The sequence below is a fragment of the Oncorhynchus kisutch genome, linkage group LG4 (assembly GCF_002021735.2).
Source record: "Oncorhynchus kisutch isolate 150728-3 linkage group LG4, Okis_V2, whole genome shotgun sequence".
In the NCBI taxonomy this organism is placed as follows: domain Eukaryota; kingdom Metazoa; phylum Chordata; class Actinopteri; order Salmoniformes; family Salmonidae; genus Oncorhynchus; species Oncorhynchus kisutch.
In genome coordinates, this window is record NC_034177.2 from 53,973,261 (window position 1) to 53,996,258 (window position 22,998).

General features: G+C 44.3%; 1 protein-coding gene across 4 annotated transcripts in view; it reads left to right on the plus strand.

Moving 5' to 3' along the window:
* Positions 1–22,998, plus strand: part of LOC109888924 (reelin) — a 268,663-nt gene that overhangs the window by 166,309 nt on the left and 79,356 nt on the right. For 3 of the 4 annotated variants that reach the window (XM_031823228.1, XM_031823230.1, XM_031823229.1), the window contains exons 1-13: positions 1,183–1,410; positions 1,695–1,810; positions 2,037–2,245; positions 2,455–2,583; positions 2,713–2,822; positions 3,047–3,113; positions 3,580–3,684; positions 3,951–4,079; positions 5,136–5,297; positions 5,931–6,167; positions 6,638–6,830; positions 16,455–16,567; positions 17,466–17,603. In XM_031823228.1, the coding sequence (XP_031679088.1) occupies positions 1,221–1,410; positions 1,695–1,810; positions 2,037–2,245; positions 2,455–2,583; positions 2,713–2,822; positions 3,047–3,113; positions 3,580–3,684; positions 3,951–4,079; positions 5,136–5,297; positions 5,931–6,167; positions 6,638–6,830; positions 16,455–16,567; positions 17,466–17,603 (1,898 nt within the window). In that variant the 5' untranslated portion in view covers positions 1,183–1,220. Of the gene's footprint in view, positions 1–1,182; positions 1,411–1,694; positions 1,811–2,036; positions 2,246–2,454; positions 2,584–2,712; positions 2,823–3,046; positions 3,114–3,579; positions 3,685–3,950; positions 4,080–5,135; positions 5,298–5,930; positions 6,168–6,637; positions 6,831–16,454; positions 16,568–17,465; positions 17,604–22,998 lie in introns of those variants that run through there. The other variant, XM_031823231.1, reaches the window with a different exon arrangement.

The following is a 22,998-nucleotide window of genomic DNA, read 5'->3' on the forward strand; positions in this document are numbered from 1 at the left end:
TTTTTGCAGACGTTTACTGACTCCAGCCATATTCAACGGGTGTTGTGCATTCATAAGTTCATCAGTTATGCTGCGCAAGAGTGCTCTGAAATCAGAGTAGAAATCCATTGAATTGATCGACTATACCACTTAGCTAAGAATGTAGTTGTCACGCACTGACCTTAGTATTCCTTGTTTTCTTTAATATTTTGGTTAGGTCAGGGTGTGACGAGGGTGATATATGTGTTTTCGTCCTGTCTAGGGTTTTTGTTTTGTTTATGGGGTTGTTTCTAGTCTAGGTGTTTTTATGTCTATGGTTGCCTAGATTGGTTCTCAATCAGAGGCAGCTGTTTATCGCTGTCTCTGATTGGGGACCATATTTAGGTAGCCATATTCCTTGGGTATTTTGTGGGTTATTGTCTATGTATAGTTGCCTGTTTCAGCACTCGTGTTATATAGTGTCACGTTCGTTTTGTTGTTAGTTTTGTTGTTAGTTTGTTTAAGTGTTCTTCTTGTTCTTCCTTTAATAAAGAGGAATGTATTCTCATCATGCTGCGCCTTGGTCTCCTCTTTACGACGAACGTGACAGTAGGGATGTAAATAATCAAGCCAATAAATGTTGGGTAGTTAGTTAGATAGCAGATAGTTAATATACTGCCTGGCAAGATCGATGTATTAGTAGGAAACTAACATTAGGGTAAATGTTTTTTATTTAACCTTTACTTAACAAGGCAAGTCAGTTAACAATAAATTCTTATTTACAATGACGGCTTACCGCCATTGTAACTAGCTAACATACAGGTACATACTGTTCTAATGCTATGCGGTTCGTAAGGATAGCGTAGCTAACAAACAAAAACTGTCTATGTCAGTTGAAACCTGTCCATTGTCGTCCCTGTCACACACACAGGGAAATGTCATCAGTACTGAGAAGGAGAGACAGAAACTGCTGAGACAGGATTGCTATTCCAATGTAACCCTTCTCTCTCTCTGTGTGTAGCTGGGATTTCGAGGGGGCAGTGAATGGGACCCAGGGTAGGGAGATAGTCAGGCATGGCCCTGGTGTTTAACCCTTCTCTGTCTGTGTGTAGCTGGGACATCGAGGGGGCTGTGTATGGGACCCATTGTGGGGAGATAGAGTCAGGCATGGCCCTGGTGTTTAACCCTTCTCTGTCTCTGTGTGTAACTGGGACATCGAGGGGGCTGTGTATGGGACCCATTGTGGGGAGATAGAATCAGGCATGGCCCTGGTGTTTAACCCTTCTCTGTCTGTGTGTAGCTGGGACATCGAGGGGGCTGTGTATGGGACCCATTGTGGGGAGATAGAGTCAGGCATGGCCCTGGTGTTTGAGAGGGATGGAGAGAGGAAGATGTGTACTCCCTACCTGGATACCACCTCCTTCGGAAACCTTCGGTTCTACTTCACCATGGGTAAGAACCACCTACCACTGACACAGACTCTTTCTCAATGATGTAAATACCTGGCCTCTCCTTGCCTTCTTTGTACTGACCTGTTGAGCTTCCACTTTATTGTTTTCACCTGTCAAGTCTTTTCCAATCAGTGCAGATGAAGGGGATGGACAAGGAGCGGACAAATATAAAAAATATTGAGAAAGAGGCCTATTCTCTGTTAGCTAAGCTGTCAGTCTTTTTATGCTTGCAGCCCAATATTTTCCTGACAAAGAAAGCATGCTTGTCTGTGTGTTTCCCTGCAGGTGGTGGGGAGTGTGACCCAGGAGAGTCCCATGAGAATGATGTCATCTTGTTTGGTAGGTCAGAGGGGAGACGAGACCTTGTGCTGTTGGATACCCTGCCATACTCCTCTTATATGGTGAGACTACACACATAACATAGACCTGCTCCATCTCCTACACTAGGCTGCTCTATGAACTGAGCAAATTCAAACTGTATTTTTCATGTTTAGCTAGCTAAATGTAAAATATGTTGCTCCACCCAGCTCGAACCATTTTTAATTCCTCAACTGTGCTTCATCTCCTCTCCCCTCCCTCTCTCCCTCAACTCACCCCTCCTTCCTCACCCTCCCCCCTCTCCACCAGACTCCGTCAGTAGTGTCAGTAGCCCTGTCCACAGACCTCCAGACCCCCATCACCCAGTTCTGCCTGGAGCAGCGGGCACATGGCGGTGCCAACCGTCACGTCTGGGCAGTAGACTTCATGCAGCTGCTGCCTGTCCTTCCTGGCACACTTACCCATGTAGCACAGTTCTCCATCAACCTGGGCTGTGGGTCCTACCAGCCTGCCAACAGGTAGGATATGTTACGACCGGGACTTAAACCTGGGTACCAGTACCTTAGCCGTTCCGTCAAGAGATCGAACCTCGCTACAATATGATATGATACAATATTGAGGAGTCCATTTCCATGGGTGCAAAGTTTCTAACTTTTTTATCTTGCTTTTTAAATTTATATGTGCATAATTTTGAAGTGTAGATAAGATTTTTCTATCGCTTTGTTAGTGTGAATCTGGAGTTTTCCACCAATCACGGTCGTTCCTGGTCGCTGCTCCACACAGAGTGTCTTCCAGATTTGTGTGCTGGCCCCCACCTACCACACAGCACCATCTACTCCTCAGACAACTACAGCGGGTAGGCACCACACACACACACACACACACACACACACACACACACACACACAGATTAGTGTGTGTTCATAGAGATACATTCAATTGCTACTAGTGTTGTATTTAAAACTATGTTTCTACCAATCTACAGCTGGACTAGGATCTCCATCCCACTTCCCAACGCTGCCTTGACTGAGACCACACAGTTTCGCTGGAGACAGAGTGGCATGGCTGCTGGCAACATGTGGGCCATAGACAATGGTGAGAACCTTACACACACCAGTGGTCCTGTGTGCCTCATAAGACCATGGGTCTGGCGATGCTAAATTGAATGGTTCAAATCTCTTAAAGATTAACTTTCTAGAACCTCAAAAAGAAACCACTACCATCTTTCAAAGGTATTATATTTCAAAAGTCCATATATATATATATATATATATATATATATAATTTCTTATCTCTCTCTTATTTGTGTGTATATCCAGTTTACATTGGTCCATCCTGCCTTCGTTTCTGCTCTGGAAGAGGACAATGCTCCCGCACCGGCTGCAAGTAAGAACAGAACTTAATGAATGAACAATACTGTATATCTTGAATTAATTATTCTCATTCTCTTTTATTGCTAATTCAACATGTCTTAGCGCTAAGATCGTGATCAAATTATTTTTATTTGCATGTATTAATCTATGTATCTGGTTCTGTATCTGGTTCCATTCCCATCTCTCTCTCTCTCTCTGTTTTTCTACTTTGCCTTTCTCCTTCTTTGTTCTCTCTTTCTGTCTCTTATTCTGCCTGACTTGTCTCCCTCTCTCATCCCAATTTTCCTCTCCCTCCCACCCTTTCCTAATATTTTCTTCTTCTGTCCCCATATTTTCTAACCTCCATACATTTATTTCCGTCTCTCCTCCTCCCTTCCTCCCTTCCCTCCCCCTCTCCTCCCACTCTTCCTTCATACCCTCCTCTTGCTCTCCTTGCTCTCCTCCCATACCCTTCCCTCCCCGCCCCTCTGCTCCTGTAGGTGTGACCAAGGGTTTAATGGTCCAGCATGTGAGCTGGCATCCCAGACATTCTCTGCCTTCCTGTCTGAGGGTTTCTCCTCCCCCAGACTCTCCTCCTACCACAGGTAAACTAAAAGGAGAACGTGCTCAACGATAGACAGTCAGACGGACGGACTGACAGACACACACACACACATGTTGAACGTTAAGCACTGTGTTACATTGCTATTAGGAAAATGTGCTATTGTTCCCGCCAAAAAACGATTATAATTGTCTGAACATTTTATTTTGTTTACATTTTATGTTGCATTACTAGCTTCTCTGGAGTGTGAACTGATAAGAACAGCCCTATTAAACAGATTGTGAAGGTCTTTATCTCCTCCTTCCACAGTTTCTCCTCCCTGAGGGGAGCGGAGGTGAGTTTCGGCTGTGGGGTTCTGGCCAGTGGCAAGGCTTTGGTCTTCAACAGGGACAGCAGACGACACCTGGTGACCGCACCGCTCGACAGCTCTCAGGCCAGGTACAGTACTGGGCTAGGGACACACACTCACAGGTGCTTGCACATACTCATGTATTACTGTACGGGAAAGAAAGGGGAGAGAGAAAAATCATGATAATGTCTTGCAATTTCAGTCAATGTCTATGAATGAGACTTGGAGGTACATATGAATATTCACATTTACACACCTTTTCTAATGGTCAGTTTCACAGAATACATTATACTGGGATCATATCAGGGTTCATCTCATATCCTCAGCAGGCATTCTAATCTCTGATTAATATTGCAGAAGTTCCAACAAGTCACCTCTCTCCTCTCCTCTGTCACCTATTCCCTCTTTCTCTCCTTCCCCCCCATCCCTGTGGTGTGAGATGGATGGGGACTGTAGATGAGAGGAGATTTGAGGGGAAAGGAAGAATGAAAGAGAGTGAGGAATAGAGTAGGAGAGAAGGATAGAGAGATGAGATGGCATCTGTGTTTGATTGATTATGCCTTCTGTGGCTCCCTGTGTGCCACCTGACGGCCATATTTAATACCACTTTCCTCTCAGACTGAGTGAGCCAGAGGAAACTGGGCTGGTGATTAGAGCCACACTGAGCCAGAGCCAAGGACAGAGGGAGCTGGAGGCTGTGTGTGTGTGTGTGTGTGTGTGTGTGTGTGTGTGTGTGTGTGTGTGTGTGTGTGTGTGTGTGTGTGTGTGTGTGTGTGTGTTGATGAATAGTGCAGCATCCTGGGTGCTACCATCTCTCTCTTCCCTAGTTGCTTATATGTCAACTCTCAGAGACACATTGTGAGAGGAAGGTGAAAACATGTCTAAATGTGTCTGACTCTCACCCTCTCTCTCTGACTTTCTCTCTCTCTCCCCACACTCTTCCTCTCATCCTTCTCTTCTATCTATTTGTGTCGTCATTCGTGTAATCACCTCATCCATCATCTCATCCTGCCACCCCTCCTCCTCTCCCTCCCTCCCTTCTTCCATCTGTCTATTTGTCTAACCGCCTTCCCTTCCTCTCTCATATCTCCTCTCTCTACCCCTCGACCCCCTCTCTCCTTCTCCATCCCCCTTCTCTCCCCCAGGTACCTCCAGTTCACTTTGCGTCTGGGAAGTCGTAGCATCCTGAGCTCCTGTCCTGCCCCTGACCAACCAGGAGAAGGTGTGTTGCTGCACTTCTCCTCAGACAATGGCATTACCTGGATCCTGCTGCAACACTACGCATATAAGGGCTTCCACGAACCCAGGTACTGTACTAGAGGGGGTGGGGGGCTGGAGGTGTGTGTGTTTCTCTGTGCGTGCATTTGTGACACAGTCCTAAGGCGTCTGTAATGCTGTTAACACACATATTTCTTGTGCTAATGGATGCCTGGTGCTGAGAGGAGAGATGTAACCCACAGGGACCCATTTAGTACTGCCAACTGTGTGTTGTAATGACAAACGGCTACACACACACACACACACGCGCGCAGTGCTGGGCCTGGGCCACCGAAAGAGCTCTTCATCAGGGGGCAGAAGGCTGGGGGCAAAGTGTCGGGATAGAGGTGTGAATGCACATTGTGTGTGTGTGTCTGCTGAGAGGAGGTAATTGAGTCCATAGCTGTGTGGGTTATAGAAGAGCACCATCCAGACCTAGTCAGTCAGAGCCTTGCTAATGTGACTCACTCCATCTGGACTGTTTGGATTATTTTGAGAACATTGATAACACTCCATCCCACACCCTCTCCTTCCCTCCATCTTCTCTCTCCACCTGCCCTTATCTCATTTCTCCATCCCTTCCTGTGTTCCTCTCTCCGTCCCTTCATTCTCACTCTCCACCTACCTTCCCCTCCTCCCTTCATTCTCTCCCCTCCATGCCTCCTTCCTTCTCACCTCTACAGGATTGTATCAGTGGAGTTACCCCCCGGTGCCCGTAGGTTTGGGGTGCAGTTCCGTTGGTGGCAGCCGTACCACTCTGGGCGTGGGCATGACGTTTGGGCAGTGGATGAGATCACTATGACCTCTGTGCTGTTCAACACCATAAGTCTGGACTTCAGTAATGTACTTGATGTCACTCAGAGTCTGGGTTTCTACCTGGGGCACGTCCAGCCCTACTGCCAGCACGACTGGACACTCAGGTATACTAAAGACAAGCGTTTATCACTTTCCGGCCTACAGTACTTCCCATTATCTTCAGGCTAGCGGAGAGAGGTTGCACCTTAGAAGGTTTCTGTACACTGTCATGTGGTGCTGAACTACATACTTGTAGTTATGTCGCAGTTCATCTCAGTGGTGCTGAATCGTTGCTATTATCTTTTGGGGGGGGGCTTTTACGCTATCAGAACAAAACACAACCTACTATCCCTGGGTATAGTGTCATCACAAATATTGTATGTACCTGTGTAATCTACTCAAATACTGCTAAAAACATTACCAACAGCTTTACAGGTATTGGTAAAAACCCTTCACCTCTGCTTCAGATTGAGGTTTGATTGAGATTGAGCCAAGATATGAACTTTTTTCAGGCCCCTGTTCCAGTAGACACTATGTGGATAAGTAGTTCTATGTGTTGTTAATGTGTGTTAGCTAACCGTTTATTGTACTGTAGTTTCTCAGGTGATCCCAGCCCAGGCTCCAGTATCCGTTATGTGGAGACCCAGTCCATGCAGATTGGAGCCTCCTACACACTGCAGTTCTCATTGGTCATGGGCTGTGGCAGAGACCCCTCCCCCCACATCGACACACAGGTCCGCCTGGAGTTCTCCACCAATCATGGCCTGACCTGGCACCTGGTCAAAGAGGTGAAGAAGTAGTGAAATATAATGAATGATCAACAATAAAAGGCACATATGCATTGAGTGCATAAAACATTAAGAACACCCCTCCTTTGCCCTAAGAACAGCCTCAATTCGTAGCGGCATGGACTCCACAAGGTGTCGAAAGCGTTTCACAGGGATGCTGGCTCTTGTTTACTCCAATGCTTCCCACAATTGTGTTAAGTTGGCTGGCTGTCCTTTGGGTGGTGAACCATTTTTAATGCACACGAGAAACGGTTGAGTGTGAAAACCCCAGCAGCGTTGCAGTTCTTGACACAAACAGGTACGCCTGGCACCTACTACCATACCCCGTTCAAAGTCACTTGAATCTTTTTTGTCTTGCCCATTCACTCTCTGAATGGCACACATGCACAATCCATGTCTCAATTGTCTCAAGGTCGAAAATGTGTCTTTAACCTGTCTCTTGCCCATCATCAACAATGATTGAAATAGATTTAACATCAATGAGGATCATACCTTTCACCTGGATTCTCCTGGTCAGTCTATGTCATGGAAAGAGCAGGTGTTCATAATGTTTTGTACACTGTGTATCACTTTATCTGTTTGACAGTCATGGAATTTGGCACACTTGCTCAGGGGTGTGAGTCTAGTTAATCTGTAGATTAGAATGTGGAAATAAATTTTAAAAATTAGGAACAGCAAAGATTTTACAACCGTGTTATATAATTTGGAACAGTCCTCGCTTTACCTTTCTGTATTGATGCTCATGCTTATTGAAATGGAATATTGGCCAAGTTATTACTGAAAATGTATGAATTTATCTCTAAGGATTATTCATATTTTTTTTATGAATCAGGGCACCAGTCCATTATTGGACAAAATTGTAATCATTGATTTATCTGAAGGTATATCTAATGAGCGCAATATCAGATTTGTGAATTTGTGCCGTTTTGTAGCGCTTCTTTTGTATCAGAGAAACACACAACAACAGGTAAAATGCAAAAGTAGAATAATAAAGAGTAAAAGGTATCAATGGTTACAGGATGAATGATGATAATGGCATATGACTAACAGGAGAAAATGATGAAGTCAATAGGTTGTTTACCAGGAAATTGCTGGAGGAGGATATTCTCAATTTGGATTGAGCATACTGCGAAAGGGTGTGGTCATGAATTGTGACTGGAGGAATCAACTTAAAAGGGACAAGAAGTGGTTCAGTTCTAATGTTAAAGTTTAGCAGTTACTTAATTTCACCCTTGTGTTGTCTTAAGTGTAAAAAATTACCCGCCACTACGTTTAACAGCAGAGGAAACCCCCTAAATTATATTTTTTCAACTTGAAATTTGATGACCTTTCCTAGAGTGACACCAACATTAGAAAAAGGGAAACATTTCCTTTGTTCATATTTCCATGTAAGCTGTGCACCACCAGGGTACAAAGACTGTCATAGGGTCATTTTTGACCCGGCAGTTATAAAATCATTTACACACAAAAACCACGAAGACACACACGAGAAATTGAGATTGTGTGCTACTCATTGAACTCAGACAAGCAGCATCTTCCCTCTGTGACCCACACATGACTCAAGTTCACAGACAAAATAAATACAAATTCTGACAAAATCGGACAAAATAAACATTTCTTGAAATTGTTTACAACTGGGGAATGAAGACAGGGGCTATAAAGGTGCTGCAGATGACAGTCCCCCCCAGTTCTCTCTTTGCTGAAGCCAATGGTGCACGTTTCAGTGACCAACAGGTCGTCAACCAGATTTTTTTCAGATGTCCAGGAGGAACAAGAGAACAATGATTTAGAAAAGGAGGAAGTATCTGAAGAAGAAGATGGGGAAGAATATAACCCAGAGCACTATGCACAATGCATCATCTTCAGATGAAGAAGAAATCCCCCAAACTGAAAGATAGACATTTTTGTCAAAGAACAGCAAAATAACATGGTGCTTGTCACCATATGACAACCAGGGCAGGATGACAGCACAACATGTCATAAGGATGACCCCAGGGCACATGAGACATGCAGTTGCCCATGCCCAGGACATCGCCTCAACATTTTACATGTTCATCACACCAGCCATCGAAAAAATAATCTTGGAGATGACAAATTTGGAGGGTTTCCATAAATATGGATACAACTGGAAAAGAATGGAGGAGACTGTCCTTCGAGCCTACATAGGGCTGCTAATCTTAGCGGGTGTGTATAGGTCCCGAGCTGAGGCTACATGTGTTCTCTGCGATGCAGAGACTGGAAGGGCGATTTTCCATGCCACGATGCCACTGAAAGTCTTTCACACTTTCTCAAGAATGCTACGATTTGATAACCATGAGTCAAGACCAGCGGATGACTGTCCGCTAGCCCCTGGTCATCTTCCATAACATCATTGAAATGTCCTCTTACATGCCTTCGTGATATGGAACAAGATCAACCCTACCTGAATGCTTGATAAGCGGAACAAGAGGAGGGTGTTCCTGGAGCAGCTGGGAAAGGCACTTGTAAACCCCACACATTCAAAGAAGGGAACGCCTCCCCCGAACAGCAGCCTCTGCATCAATTGTGAAAGCTGTTCAGGGGGCTGAATCTTGTCCTGATCCACCTGAGGCTGCATCTGAGGCAGGCAAGAGGAGGAGATGCCAATTCTGCCCCCCAAAGAAGGACTGTAAAACAAATACTGTGTGCTGCACATGTGAGAAATACATCTGCATCTGTCCATGCACACACACTTGCAAACTGTCCTACATGTGCTTATTAGAGATGATTGATTTATGTTCTTAACGGTTTCTTTGTATCTATTATCTTATTTCATTCTGATTTATTGTTGTTGTTTATGCACCTTGTGGATGGGGGCAATGGTTCAAAAAATGGAAGAAGACTAGTATTTTGTAGTTGAATTCCTCAATATATACATAATATAAGTTTATATCACTATGTTGCCAAAAAAGTTCAAGACTTATTGTTTCCCTTCAATAAGACGCATTCAAAACTACTTTCTGCACATTTCTGCTACTTTCTTAGGCTATACAAGTGCTATCTCTTGCTAAAAAATGTATGTTTACACCTATGCATTACCTTTAGCAACAATAATAATAATAATTAACCTCTACTTTAGTAAAGAAAACAATTTTGACAGGTGTGTTGTAATAAACACGAGTGGTGTCCACTGAATTAAATGCAGTCTTTCTGAGAAAACCTAGATGTTCACAAAGTTTGTGATGAATGACAGGTTGTTTCTTCCTGCAAAATAGATTTGGGGTTTAAAATTTAGCTGTTTAGTGAAGGAAGGTCAGGCGAGTCAGAGTATACAGAATGTTAAGACTACACAAGTGTTATATCTAAAGAACTACACATTACACATCATGACAATGCTGAGGAGAGAAAGGGTGATTTCCTGTATAGTTATGGTGTTCTTTGGTCAGATGACAGTGGTGAGTTGGCTTCACACAAGCTCGGAGATTGGAGTCCTGGGAGGTTGGAGATTCAGATATGCGCTGAGGCCGGGTAGAGACCAATGAAGTGGTTTGGCGAGGAATGATAGAAGCGCTGATGCCGGGTAGAGGCCAACAAAGAGGTTTGGCGAGGATTGATAGATGCGCTGATGCCGGGTAGAGGCCAACAAAGAGGTTTGGCGAGGATTGATAGATGCGCTGATGCCGTGTAGAGGCCAACGAAGAGGTTTGGTGAGGAATGATAGATGCGCTGATGCCGTGTAGAGGCCAACGAAGAGGTTTGGCGAGGAATGATAGATGCGCTGATGCCGTGTAGAGGCCAACGAAGAGGTTTGGCGAGGAATGATAGCGTTCAATCGTTGACTGAGATCCTGACAGGATCAGTTAGATACGAGCTGGTGATCTGGAATCCTTAGCTCGGCTTGAATTGAAAAATAACAATTTGCAAGAGTAAGTCCTTGGGTGCTTCGTCCAGAAGTCATCTCGACATTTACATGTGACAGCCAAGACATTCACTGGAACTGAGGTGTGAAATGTTCCTCATTCTTTTATTCCCTCCATTTGAGGTTAGTGTTCAAAATGTCCCACCAAACTATCTGACTCTGCTTATTGGTTCAAGCGTGAAAAGGGGGAGAGAGTCATCCAAGTCTCCCCTGACCTATTCTAGGGTTGGTATGTCCGTGGTATGGTAACTCCGCAGAGCCATCAAACAGGCACAATTACAATATAGGAACAAGGTGGAATCCTATTACACCGGCTCCGAAGCTCGACGAATGTGGCAGGGGCTACACTCGTTTACGGATTACAAAGGTAGACCTAGCCATGATCTATCCAACGATGCCTCTCTACCATATGAACTCAATGCATTTCACGCACGCTTCAACAATAACCGAGCCATGCACAATACCGAGCCATGCACAAGGGACCCCACCATCTCAGAGGACTGGATCTCGCCCTCTAAGGCTGACGTGAGTAAGATTCTTAATATGCTCAACACTTACAAAGCCAGGGGGACCGACCGTATTCCAGGGTACATCTCAGTGCACGCGCAGACCAGCTGGCAGGCATCTTCACGGTCATTTTCAACCTCACTTTGTCACAGTCTGTCTTCCCCACGTCTCAAGCTGACCACCATCATTCCTGTCCCCAAGAACTCGAACGCTACCTGCCACAATGACTACCGCCTTGTAGCACTAACATCTGAAATAATGAAGTGCTTTGAAAGGCTGGTCTGGCAGGCTGATCACCTCCATCCTCCCAGACACCCTAGTCCCACTCCAATTCGTATTCCGCCCCAACAGATCTACACCCCCATCCACATCGAGATGGAGAGGGTCAAGAGCATCAAATTCCTTGGTGTCCGAATCTCTGAGGACTTAACATGGTCCTCTCACAATAGAACTGTCATGAAGAAAATACAGCAACACCTCTTCTCCCTCAGGAGGTTGAAACGATTTTACAGCTGGACTGTTGAGAGCATCCAGACTGGTTGTCCAGACTGTTTGTACAGTCTGGTATGGCAACTGCACCACCCATGACCAGAAGGTCCGACAGAGGGTGGTGTGGATGGCCCAGTGAGCTCCCAGCCATCCAGGATGTACATGCCAGGCGGTGTCTGAGAAAGGCTGTGAAAAGGTCCAAAGACTCCAGACACCTGAGCTATCAGTGCATCAAGGCTCAGACAAACATACTTCTAAACAGCTTCTATCCCCTTGCCATAAGACTTTTAAATTTCTAACAACTACTGCTCTCCCTCTCCCACAAAATATCCTCAATGTCACTGTGCCAATCCACAAGTCTCTACCCACACAGACCCAACCTATGCTGCTGCTAAAATGATTTTCTGCAAAGAAACCACAACTGACTAGGTATCCCCCTTTCCCATTAAAGGACACCAATAAGAAGAAGGGACTTGCTTGGGCCAAAAAACACGAGCAATGGACATTAGGCTGGTGGAAATCTGTCCTTTTGTCTGATTAGTCCAAATTTAAGATTTTTGGTTTCAACCGCCATTTCTTTATGAGAAGCGGAGTAGCTGAACCGATGACCTCTATATGTGTTGTTCCCACCGTGAAGCATGGAGGAGGAAGTGTAATGGTGTGGGTGTGCTTTGCTGTTGATATTGTCAGAAATGTATTTAGAATTCAAGGCACACTTAACCAGCATGGCTACCATAGCATTCTGCAGCGATTCGCCATCCCATCTGATTTGCACTTAGTGGGACTATCATTTGTTTTTCAACAGGACAATAACCCAAAACACACCTCCAGGCTGTGTAAGGGCTATTTGACCAATAAGCAGGGTAATGGACCTGGATCAGAATACCTGGCCTCCACAATCACCTGACCTCAACCCAATTGAGACAACAAGGGCTCAGCATATGTGGGAACTCCTTCAAGACTGTTGGAAAAGTATTCCTCATGAAGCTGGTTGACTGAATGCCAAAAGTGTGTAAAGCTGTCATCAAGGCAAATGGTGGCTACTTCTCAAGTATTAAAATCTCAAGTATTAATTACTACATGATATGTGTTACTTTATGGTTTTGATGTATTCACTATTATTCTATATTGTAGAAAATAGTCAAAATAAAGAGAAATTCTTGAATGTTTAGGTGTGTCCAAACCTTTGACTGGTACTGTAAATACTACCATTAGTGTATTACCATAAGTATTACACTTTTCATCCCTGTTTACCTATTTATGTATATCCTACTACCAGTCACTTTTCAGCCCTGTTTACCTATTTATGTATATCCTACTACCAGTCCCTTTCAGCCCTGTTTACCTATTTATGTGTATCCTACAACCAGTCACTTTTTATGTACAGTGCCTATGTACAGTGAGACTTGAACTTGAACTCAGGTGAATCCTGTTTCCATTGATCATCCTGAGATAAACACAACTTGATTGGAGTCCACCAGTGGTAAACTCAATTGATTGGACATGATTTGGAAAGGCATACACCTGTCTGTATAAAGTCCCACAGTTGACAGTGCATGTCAGAGCAAAAACGAAGCCATGAGGTCGAAGGAATTTTCCGTAGAGCTCCGAGAAGGGATTGTGTCAAGGCACAGATCTGGGGATGGGTACCAAAACGTTTCTGCAGTATTGAAGGTTGCCAAGAACACAGTGGCCTCCATCATTCTGAAATGGAAGAAGTTTGGAAGACTCTTCCTAGAGCTGGCTGCCCAGCCAAACTGAGCAACAGGGGGAGAAGTCACTCTGACAGAGCTCCAGAGTTCCTCTGTGGAGATGGGAGAACCTTCCAGGTGGACATCCATCTCTGCAGCACTCCACCAATCAGGCCTTTATGTAAAAGTGGCCAGACGGAAGCCACTTCTCAGTTAAAGGCACATGACAGCCCACTTGGAGTGTGCCGAAAGGCACCTAAAGGACTCTCAGATTCTCTGGTCTGATGAAACTCTTTGACCTGAATTCCAAGCTTGAGGTGGCTCCATTTCTGGGGGTGGATTTTTCAGCGGAATGGACTGGGAGACTAGTCAGGATCGATGGAAGGATGAACGGAGCAAAGTACAGAGAGATCCTTGATGAAAACCTTCTCTAGAGGTTTCAGGACCTCAGACTAGGGCGAGGTTAACCTTCCAACGGCACAATGATCCTATGCACACAGCCAAGACAACGCAGGAGCGGCTTCAGAACAAGTCTCTAAATGTCCTTGAGTGGCCCAGCCAGAGCACGGTCTTAAACCTGGTCAAACATCGCTGGAGATGCCTGAAAATAGTTGTGCAGCAACGCTCCCCATCCAACCTGATAGAGCTTGATAGGATCTGCAGAGAATAATGGTAGAAACTCCCCAAAAACAGGTGTGCCAAGCGTCATATCCAAGAAGACTCAAGGCTGTAATCACTGCCAAAGGTACTTCAACAAAGCACTGAGTAAAGGGTCTAAATATTTATATACAACTTAGAAACTTGAGACTATGAGTCATTCATGTATTTATTTATTTATTTTTATTTGACCTTTATTTAACCAGGTAGGCAAGTTGAGAACAAGTTCTCATTTACAATTCATGTTTGTGTGCTGTTAGGAACGGTGTTTTATGACATTTTGGTCCATTATTCATTGAGTAATCGAGAACCACTTTGGAAATAAGTGTTTTAATTAATACTTTGTTGTAATTTGCAAATAAATATTGTACATTCTATATATATTTTGCCCAACAAATAACATTCAATTATAATTGTCTTAGAAAAAGGCATCCCACCTTTGGTCAAGAGGAAGTATCTGGTTTTGGGCTTTATTGCCCTGTCGTATGTATACTGGAGCAAAAAATGATTCCAGCTTGGGCTCTTCCGGTTTGTTTAGAACACATGAGATAGTAGGCTGATTGGGGTCCTATCTTGGCCCTGCTGGTCCCCATTTCAAAAGGGACTTCTTCTGGTCAACTAGGGTTCCTGGTCTGAAGGGTCGCTGTCCAATAAAAGGGGATTGTGTTGATGTGATGTGAGGTTCCATTCCTACATTATTGTTAATGACTTAATGGAATGTCCTTCTGTAAGTCACCCTTGCTAGAAAATAACACAAAGGGGGAAAATAAATAAATATTCATATAGAACTAAAGTAGCCTCTTCATTTTTTTTTTCTACCTTCGGAGATTGAACGAGTCTCCTACAAATGAACTATATCACTAAGGCCAAGGTACAAGAAAATGTCATCCTTCTGCAAGTGCAGTGTATGATATGGTATACCTTTTAAAGTACCTTCGATAGCATTATGCTATGAAGTCTCCTCACATATTCAAATCAAATCAAATTGTAATAGTTACATGCGCCGACTTCAACAGGTATACAACATTTCACCTTACAGTCAAATACTTACTTACAAGCCCTAAACAGCAGTGCAGTTTCAAAAAAGAATAAGAGATAAAAGTAACAATTAATTAAAGAGCAGCAGTAAAAAATCGCAATATAAACAGGGGGGGTGCCGGTTAGTATTTGTAGTATGTACATGAAGGTATTATTAAAGTGACTATGCATAGATGACAACAGAGGGTGGCAATGGTGTGGAGAGGGGAGGGGTAGCCATTTGACTAGATGTTCAGGAGTCTAATGGCTTGGGGGTTGAAGCTGTTAAGAAGCCTCTTGGACCTAGACTTGGCGCTCCTGTACTGCTTGCCTTGCGGTAGCAGAGAGAACAGTCTATGACTAGGGTGGCTGGAGTTTTTGAAAATTTTTGGTCCTTCCTCTGACACCTCCTGGTATAGAGGTCCTAGGTAGCTGGATGCTTGGCCCCAGTGATGTACTGGGCTTTTCGCACTACCCTCTGTAGTGCCTTGCGGTCTGAGGCCGAGTAGTTGCCATACCAGGCAGTGATGCAAACAGTCAGGATGCTCTCGATGGTGCAGCTATAGAACCTTTTGAGGATCTGAGGACCCATGCCAAATCTTTTCAGTCTCCTGAGGGGGAATAGGTTTTGTCGTGCCCTCTTCACAACTGTCTTGATGTGCTTGGACCATGTTAGTTTGTTGGTGATGTGGACACCAAGGAACTTGAAGCTCTCAACCTGCTCCACTGCAACCATGTCGATGAGAATGGGGGTGTTCTCAGTCCTCTTTTTCCTGTAGTCCACAAACATCTCCTTTATCTTGATCACATTGAGGGAGAAGTTGTTGTCCTGGCTACACCCGGCCAGATCTTTGATCTCCTCCCTATAGGCTGTCTCGTTGTTGTCAGTGATCATGTCTACCACTGTTTTGTCATTGGCAAATTTAATGATGGTGTTGGAGTCGTGCCTGGCCGTGCAGTCGTGAGTGAACAGGGAGTATAGGAGGGGGGCTGAGCACGCACCTCTGAGGGGCCCCTTTGTTGAGGATCAGCCTAGCGGATGTGTTGTTACCTACCCTTACCACCTGGGGGCGGCCCATCAGGAAGTCCAGGATCCAGTTGCAGAGGGATATGTTTAGTCCCAGGGTCATTAGCTTATTGTGAGCTTTGAGGGCATTCTCCGGTATTAGGTCTGCTTATGATCTCAGTTGTTAGTGGGACCGACTGAGCTACGCTCCAGAGCTTCTTTACAGCTCTTTTGTGGAACTGATGCAGCCATACATTAGTTTAGCAGACGGTTTTATCTAAAGCCACATACAATAAGTGCAATTATCTGATGTAGGTATAACAACCATAAAACATGTAGATACTGGAATAATGAAGTTTATTATTTTCTTCCCTTCCCAGGCCTGCCTACCAGGGATGCCCAGCTGTTCAGAGTTCACTGCTCCCAGTGTGTACCATCCCTCTGAGTTCACTGACTGGAGACGCATCACTCTGCCCCTGCCTCATAGAGCATGGTGGGTAACACACATTCTTTCATCCATACAGGTTGGTATACCCATTGACAGAATGCTTTACGAAAGTCTGAGTTCAGCACATTCATCTCAACTCTGAATTGGGCCCACAGTGCGCATGCGCGCACACACACACACACACACACACACACACACACACACACACACACACACAATATGAACACTCAGATATTCACACACACCTCCCACTCCCCTCTCCCTGAGGAGACTCTGACCTACAACCAATATTCCTGTCTCCCTATCCCCACCCCATCCCTTCCTCCACCCTCCCCTCCCCAGCCCTATGGCCTTAAATAAAGGTTTGCTGATCTCATCTCATTCATGGAGGATTCCTGGCTACCTCTGGGTCGATTTTGGGTCACTATTGCAGGGAACTAACCTGCTTTGACTGCTCTGACTGTAACAAATAAACCTAACTGGGCGTGTTGGCTCCACCATCCATCACCATCACACATGCCGGGCCATGCACTAAAATACACATTAGGGGTCTAGGTGGGGGTGCACTTTCAATTCACAGACATAATCCACTGGTACTCAGACACACATGCTTGTATATAGTTACACAGGTGATGGAGCACCTCCATCATGGACGGTAAAACAACAAAAACGATGATATAGTATGGATGGATCCTATATTGATCCGTGTCACCTCCCCAGTCTCATTAGTGTTCTGGGGTTTTATAAAATGTGGTGTTCAAGCATATTATTTCTCCCTTTGTGTTTTTAACAATCTGCCAATGCCCATTTCATCAACTCTGTTGGTATTCCTGCTCACCAAATGTATATCCTGGTCCTGAAATTTGCTTATGAGCTTTGCTAACAATACATGCAGGATGGTTTGGTTCTCTTTGATGTGTCTGATTGTTGTCTGTGTGTGCAGGTCCAGTGCCACGCGGTTCCGTTGGATCCAGAACTACTATGGAGAGCAGGATGAATGGGCTCTGGACGACATCTACATCGGGCAGCAGTGCCTTCAGATGTGCCACGGACACGGATGGTGCGACCACGGACACTGCAGGTCAGTGAGGGCCACTGTTGGGGAACTTTACTTTTAAAGGTAACTTTTTTACGTTACAACATTACTTCCATTAAAAGTAACCTGTTAACTTACAGTGTTACTTAGCGTGGAAACTAACTCAATACATGACTTTTTACCCTGCCAGAAACAGAAAACCATCTGAAGATGCCTTGCGTGTGTTGATCATTCTAATACCCAGTATAGGGCGCACAGGGTTGGGAGTTTACATGTAACCCGTTACATGTGATCTGATTACAAAAACTGTAATTTGTTACGTTACCATAAAATACATTGTAATCAGATTACAGATAATTTAGAAAAACTACATGATTACTTCTAGGATTAGTTGAAAATGTAGAAAGGATGAGTGTGAAAAAAATATTTATAACACCTTTCTGCTTTCTCAATGACATTCAAATCAGCATCGAGAAAAGTTCAAATTTGTTCCACCTGAGTCTGACCACAAGTCAGAGACCACTATGATGACACACCACCAAATGTGTTTGATGGATCGCAGGAAAAGAGCAGGAATAGGCTTTTGTAGTCTACAGTCGAATGGTGCAACTGCTGTCTGAATCCAAAGATTAAACACTTGGAGGTAAGTAAGGATGACAGCAGTGGTATAGTTTACGGGCGATACGGTTAGCACAATGATGTGAATCACACTGCTGCTCTCTCACTTTGGCCTATTTGCGCCTTACGGATTGTAGTTGTCGTGGATGGCTGTTCACAAATGTATAGGTGTATTTTAACCAAATAATGGTTGAATTGAAGAAGTGTAAACTGCCTATCAATCATTGTTTTTGAGACCCATGGACGGACAGTGAAAAATGCTACAGCTGCTTAGTGCGGATCCCAGCCTATCCCTTACAAACATAGATTGCAGTTTGGAAACTGCAGTAAAAGTACAGTAACTGCAGTCGACTGTGGTATTTTGTATGCAGTAATTGTAGAATAACTGCCTTGTACTCCAGTTGAACTGCAGTTATACTGCACTCTGACTGCTATATATGTTTTGTTACTCCCTCCTAAACTACTATCTGGTGTTGTGCTACACATCCAGTCCAAAACAATTTATAGAAGACCACGAGTGGGACTTATTGCGCAATCTAATTTGTGCTGATAAACAAAACAAATCCATATGCCTAACGGACAAATGCTCAAACTTGTGCTCTTTTGATATACAGTACCAGTCAAAAGTTTGGAGACACTTACTCATTGCAGGGTTTTTCTATATTTTACAATTTTCTACATTGTAGAATAATAGTGAAGACATCAAAACTATGAAATAACACCTATGGAATCATGTAGTAACCAAAAAAGGTGATAAGCAAATCTAAATATATTTTATATTTTATATTTGAGATTCTTCAAAGAAGCCACCCTTTGCCTCGATGACAGCTGTCGTGTCTTTACTATCATTAAAATGGACCAGTCGTACGTGGTGTGATCATGGTTAATGACTTCTAATAATTTTCCTCCTGAATGGAGGATTCTATTTATTAGTGACATGTGTGTTAACCATTGGAAGAGTGCACTGGAGATTCCCTTCCATGTGTTGCACTCTGAGTGAATCATATGTCGCTATTGTCAAGGGTAATTTGATTGGTTAGGTCTCTAACCTTCTTACTGATTGTAGCTAGACTGACTGTCGCTGGTATTGGTACTGGTGCTCAAAGGGACCAGTTATCCTACCGATTTATTCTGAAATATGATACTACCGGAACACATGATTGGAGCGTTTTACTAGTTGTATTGGAGTTGAACCTACACATGGCAAGTAATGATTATTGTTGCCATTTGTTTTGGAGGTGGACAAGTCCACTGGACTTCCTTTACGACCAGTGTGGTACACCTCAGTACTATCTTAGATGTATTCTAAGATAATCCCTGTACCTTGTCAGCTCAGGGATTTGAACTTGCAACCTTCCGGTTACTAGTCCAACGCTCTAACCACTAGGCTACCCTGCCTGTCTAGGGGACTGTCTGCTCCTCACTGTTCTCGTAGGGGAGTTTACAACTAGATTTGATTTATGGTCTGGGGCCTCGTACGGTGTTGTCCGTAGTCTCGACCCCCCCCACCGGCCTCGATGAGGGCTACTATTCCCCCCCTTTGTGTCTCTGGACCCCCCCCCCCCCCCCCACCAGCGGGTGGTGTTGGTGTCTGAGGTGCAAATTAAAAGTTCGGACCCTATCTACGAGTTTTCAGCGACCACGTTTTGAGAATGGCTGTAACCTCAAACAAATCTCCTGGTGTTTGTGCTTCAAAAGGCTCAAGAGGCATGTCAGTCACCACCGCATCTGCGTGTGGCAACCTCTTCAGTACCTGCGAACTGAGACGAGGATATCGGTCTGTGATATCGCAAAGTGTTTCACCAGTGGGAGTCATCGGGTCAGTTGCTGGACTGACGCCATTAGTGTCATTGTAAGGGGTGACCGTCCCCAACAAAGTGGAAGGTGTATCATCTGAAGCAGAGTATACTCTGCTCATCACTGTTTTTCTTGCTGAGACAGCCGCAGTACTTGCGGAAGTGTCCGAAGGGCAAGAGGAGTTCATCACAACTACCGTATTGCACGACTGCAAGGAGGAGGGAAGTTGCTTATTCACAGAGACAGCTGTCTCGAAATCATGAAAAGAATGGTCAATCAGGTTGGCTGATGGAATGTGTCAAGATATCGTAATATCTCCTTGGATCGGATTCTGCCCCAAGAGGTATTTAAACATTTTTTTCTCAAGGGGTGCTTTTGACAGATACCCCTCATGAATGACTGCGTTACAGCTAGCGTTAGCGTTATTGGTCAGTGGAGAAGGCACGGTGGCCTGTGACCATACCTGGTTGGTTTTCCAATCCATCAATGGCAGTAACCCATCAAGTCTGCTCCAAGTAGTAGGGTTACAGTTTCGAGGCTGGTAACACACACAGGGTGAATGAGCGATACCTCCTTGAAGTGTAGTTTCAGCATGACTCTCAATGTGAGAGGCGAGGTAGTCTGGGTGACCCCTCAAAGTGTAGTGTCGCATCGTTCCACTTTTAACCAGCGTTTAGTTGGCTTCATAGCCTTTTTGAGATCATCAAACAATGTTTGAGAGATTAATGATATTGTCGCACCGCATCAATTTGTGCATGACAATTTAAGCAGTCCTCCAGGACTGTTTCCAGATATGGCCGTTGAGATTCATGGTTAGTGGACATATTCCCCACAAAGTGGAGTGGTCGCTCGCAACGACGTGATATGCCCTTTCTGTTCTCCATGCAGATTGACTTTTCTGATTTTGAGTGGGCTTGGCTTTAACGAAGCGATTGACCTTTTTCTTCGCCACCTTTGTATCAGTCTATAGACAAAGCCTGGGGGCTTGTTTCTTGATCAAGCGGGCCCTGGATAGGGTCTTGAATGAGAGCGGGAGAAATTAGAACTTTAACGTTCTTGCTATGGGTGTTAATTCCTGTGGACCTGGTGTCCGTTCATTCCCCGTCTAGTCCTTGTGACTTTTCTCAAATTGTTCTCGCTTTAGTTCTTCCCGTAGTGGAACTTCTGGAGAACATTGGTCTACGTTTTGATCGTCCTTCACCCCTTTGTTACCCTTCTGCTCTGACACTTTTTGTAGGTTGGGTGCAGGAACGTGGTGAACAGGTCGATTGTAGCGGTAGTCATGTTGATGGCGTCGTACTTTACAGTTATTTCGACTAGGTTATTGGAATCATGGTTTCGTGGTAGAAGCTGTGCACTGCGGTATTGGACAGATACCAATCTCGGATGGCAAGACATCAGGGCTAGACTGGAGAGAACCTTTACGAGGCCTGCGCCCGATGGTTGATTTTGGAAAGCGTTGTTGTCTGCTTTTCCACTAATGGCATAATTAGGGTTGGTATCGCTGCTGAGGTCAGAGATCAATCCATTTGCAGGTGGAGGTTCACTAATTAGCGGGCGAGTGGGGACTACCCCCTCTGATAGCTTGCACATTATTAGAACATTTTGAAAGGAATTTCTTTTTTTCCTAATTCTCCAAAGTTTGGTTTTGGAACATATTGGGACCTGCAAAGACTATTTTAATCTATTTATAGATGGTAATGAACCATCAGTACTGGACAATTCTATGGAAGTTGGACGTGAATGAATTTGCAAAAGCAAATTGAATTAATCAATGATAATGATTCATCATACCTGGATAGGCTATCTGGGAATTCAACTTTAAATTAACCTGGGAAGTTGGTTCTTCTAGGTTACTATTGCAAAGCTTAAAGTGTCTCATTTAACTGGAAGAACCTAGAAAGGTATGTTCGACAGTTTAAATAAATAAATTGAATGAGACGATAATACCCAAGCAATTGAGAATGCTGGATTATCATAAAGGTAATGTTAGGTACATTTACCACTATGGCACACTTTCCCCTCAGGCCAAAGCCATATGGGAAAGGTATGTCCAACAATTTAAATAAATAAATTGAATGAGACCCAAGCAATTGCGATTGCTGGATTATTTTAACGTGATCCACGTTTGGATTTCCAACACTTCCTTTAAGAGATGTACTTGCGATTCTTTACCACCAGTGATGCAGAATGCTGAAATCAAACGGAAGTACAAAGGGCAAGGCGGAGGAATTTAAACAAAACACAGGAAGTGAAAAATGTTCCCTCTCTGTTAGCTTAGCCTCTCGTGCCAGCTAAATCACATTCTACGCACCAAATAGGGTCCCTTTTACCATGGAAAGAGTGGGTTTACTAGTGACATCTCACATTAAACCATTCGGCATACATTGCTAGCGTTATGTTGACCGGAGCAACACGGTACATAATACGAATATGCCTGTTGTCAGTCCACACTGGTTTAGTGCGGTAGGCGGTAGGCAGACGGAAATACTTTGGCGGGCTGGGCGCAGTGCATGCTAACCAAGGTTGCCAGGTGCACGGTGTTTCCTCTGACACATTGGTGCGGCTGGCTTCCAGGTTGGATGCACGCTGTGTTAAGAAGCAGTGCTGCTTGGTTGGGTTGTATATCGTAGGATGCATGACTTTCAACCGTACGGGAGTTGTAGCGATGAGACAAGATAGTAGCTACTAAACAATTGGATAACACGAAAACAGGGTAAAATAAATAAAACAAATACAAAATTGTTGGTTATCTGCACAAACCCAGTCTTCACTATGAGTCATCCATACATCAATTGTCTTGAATCATGTATTTATTACTAAACTAAGTAATTCACAGAAATGCATAAACAAACAAACAAACAAGGTAAATGTGGTTACAAGAAATGATAGGAGAATGTGCCCTAGTGGGCTAAACCGGCATGGCGGCTTGTTAGACAAAAGGGGAAGTGAGGGTCGACTAAGAAGTCACTACAGAGTGATAATTATAACAATTGAAATGCTAATTCTTTGCACATGAACGCTC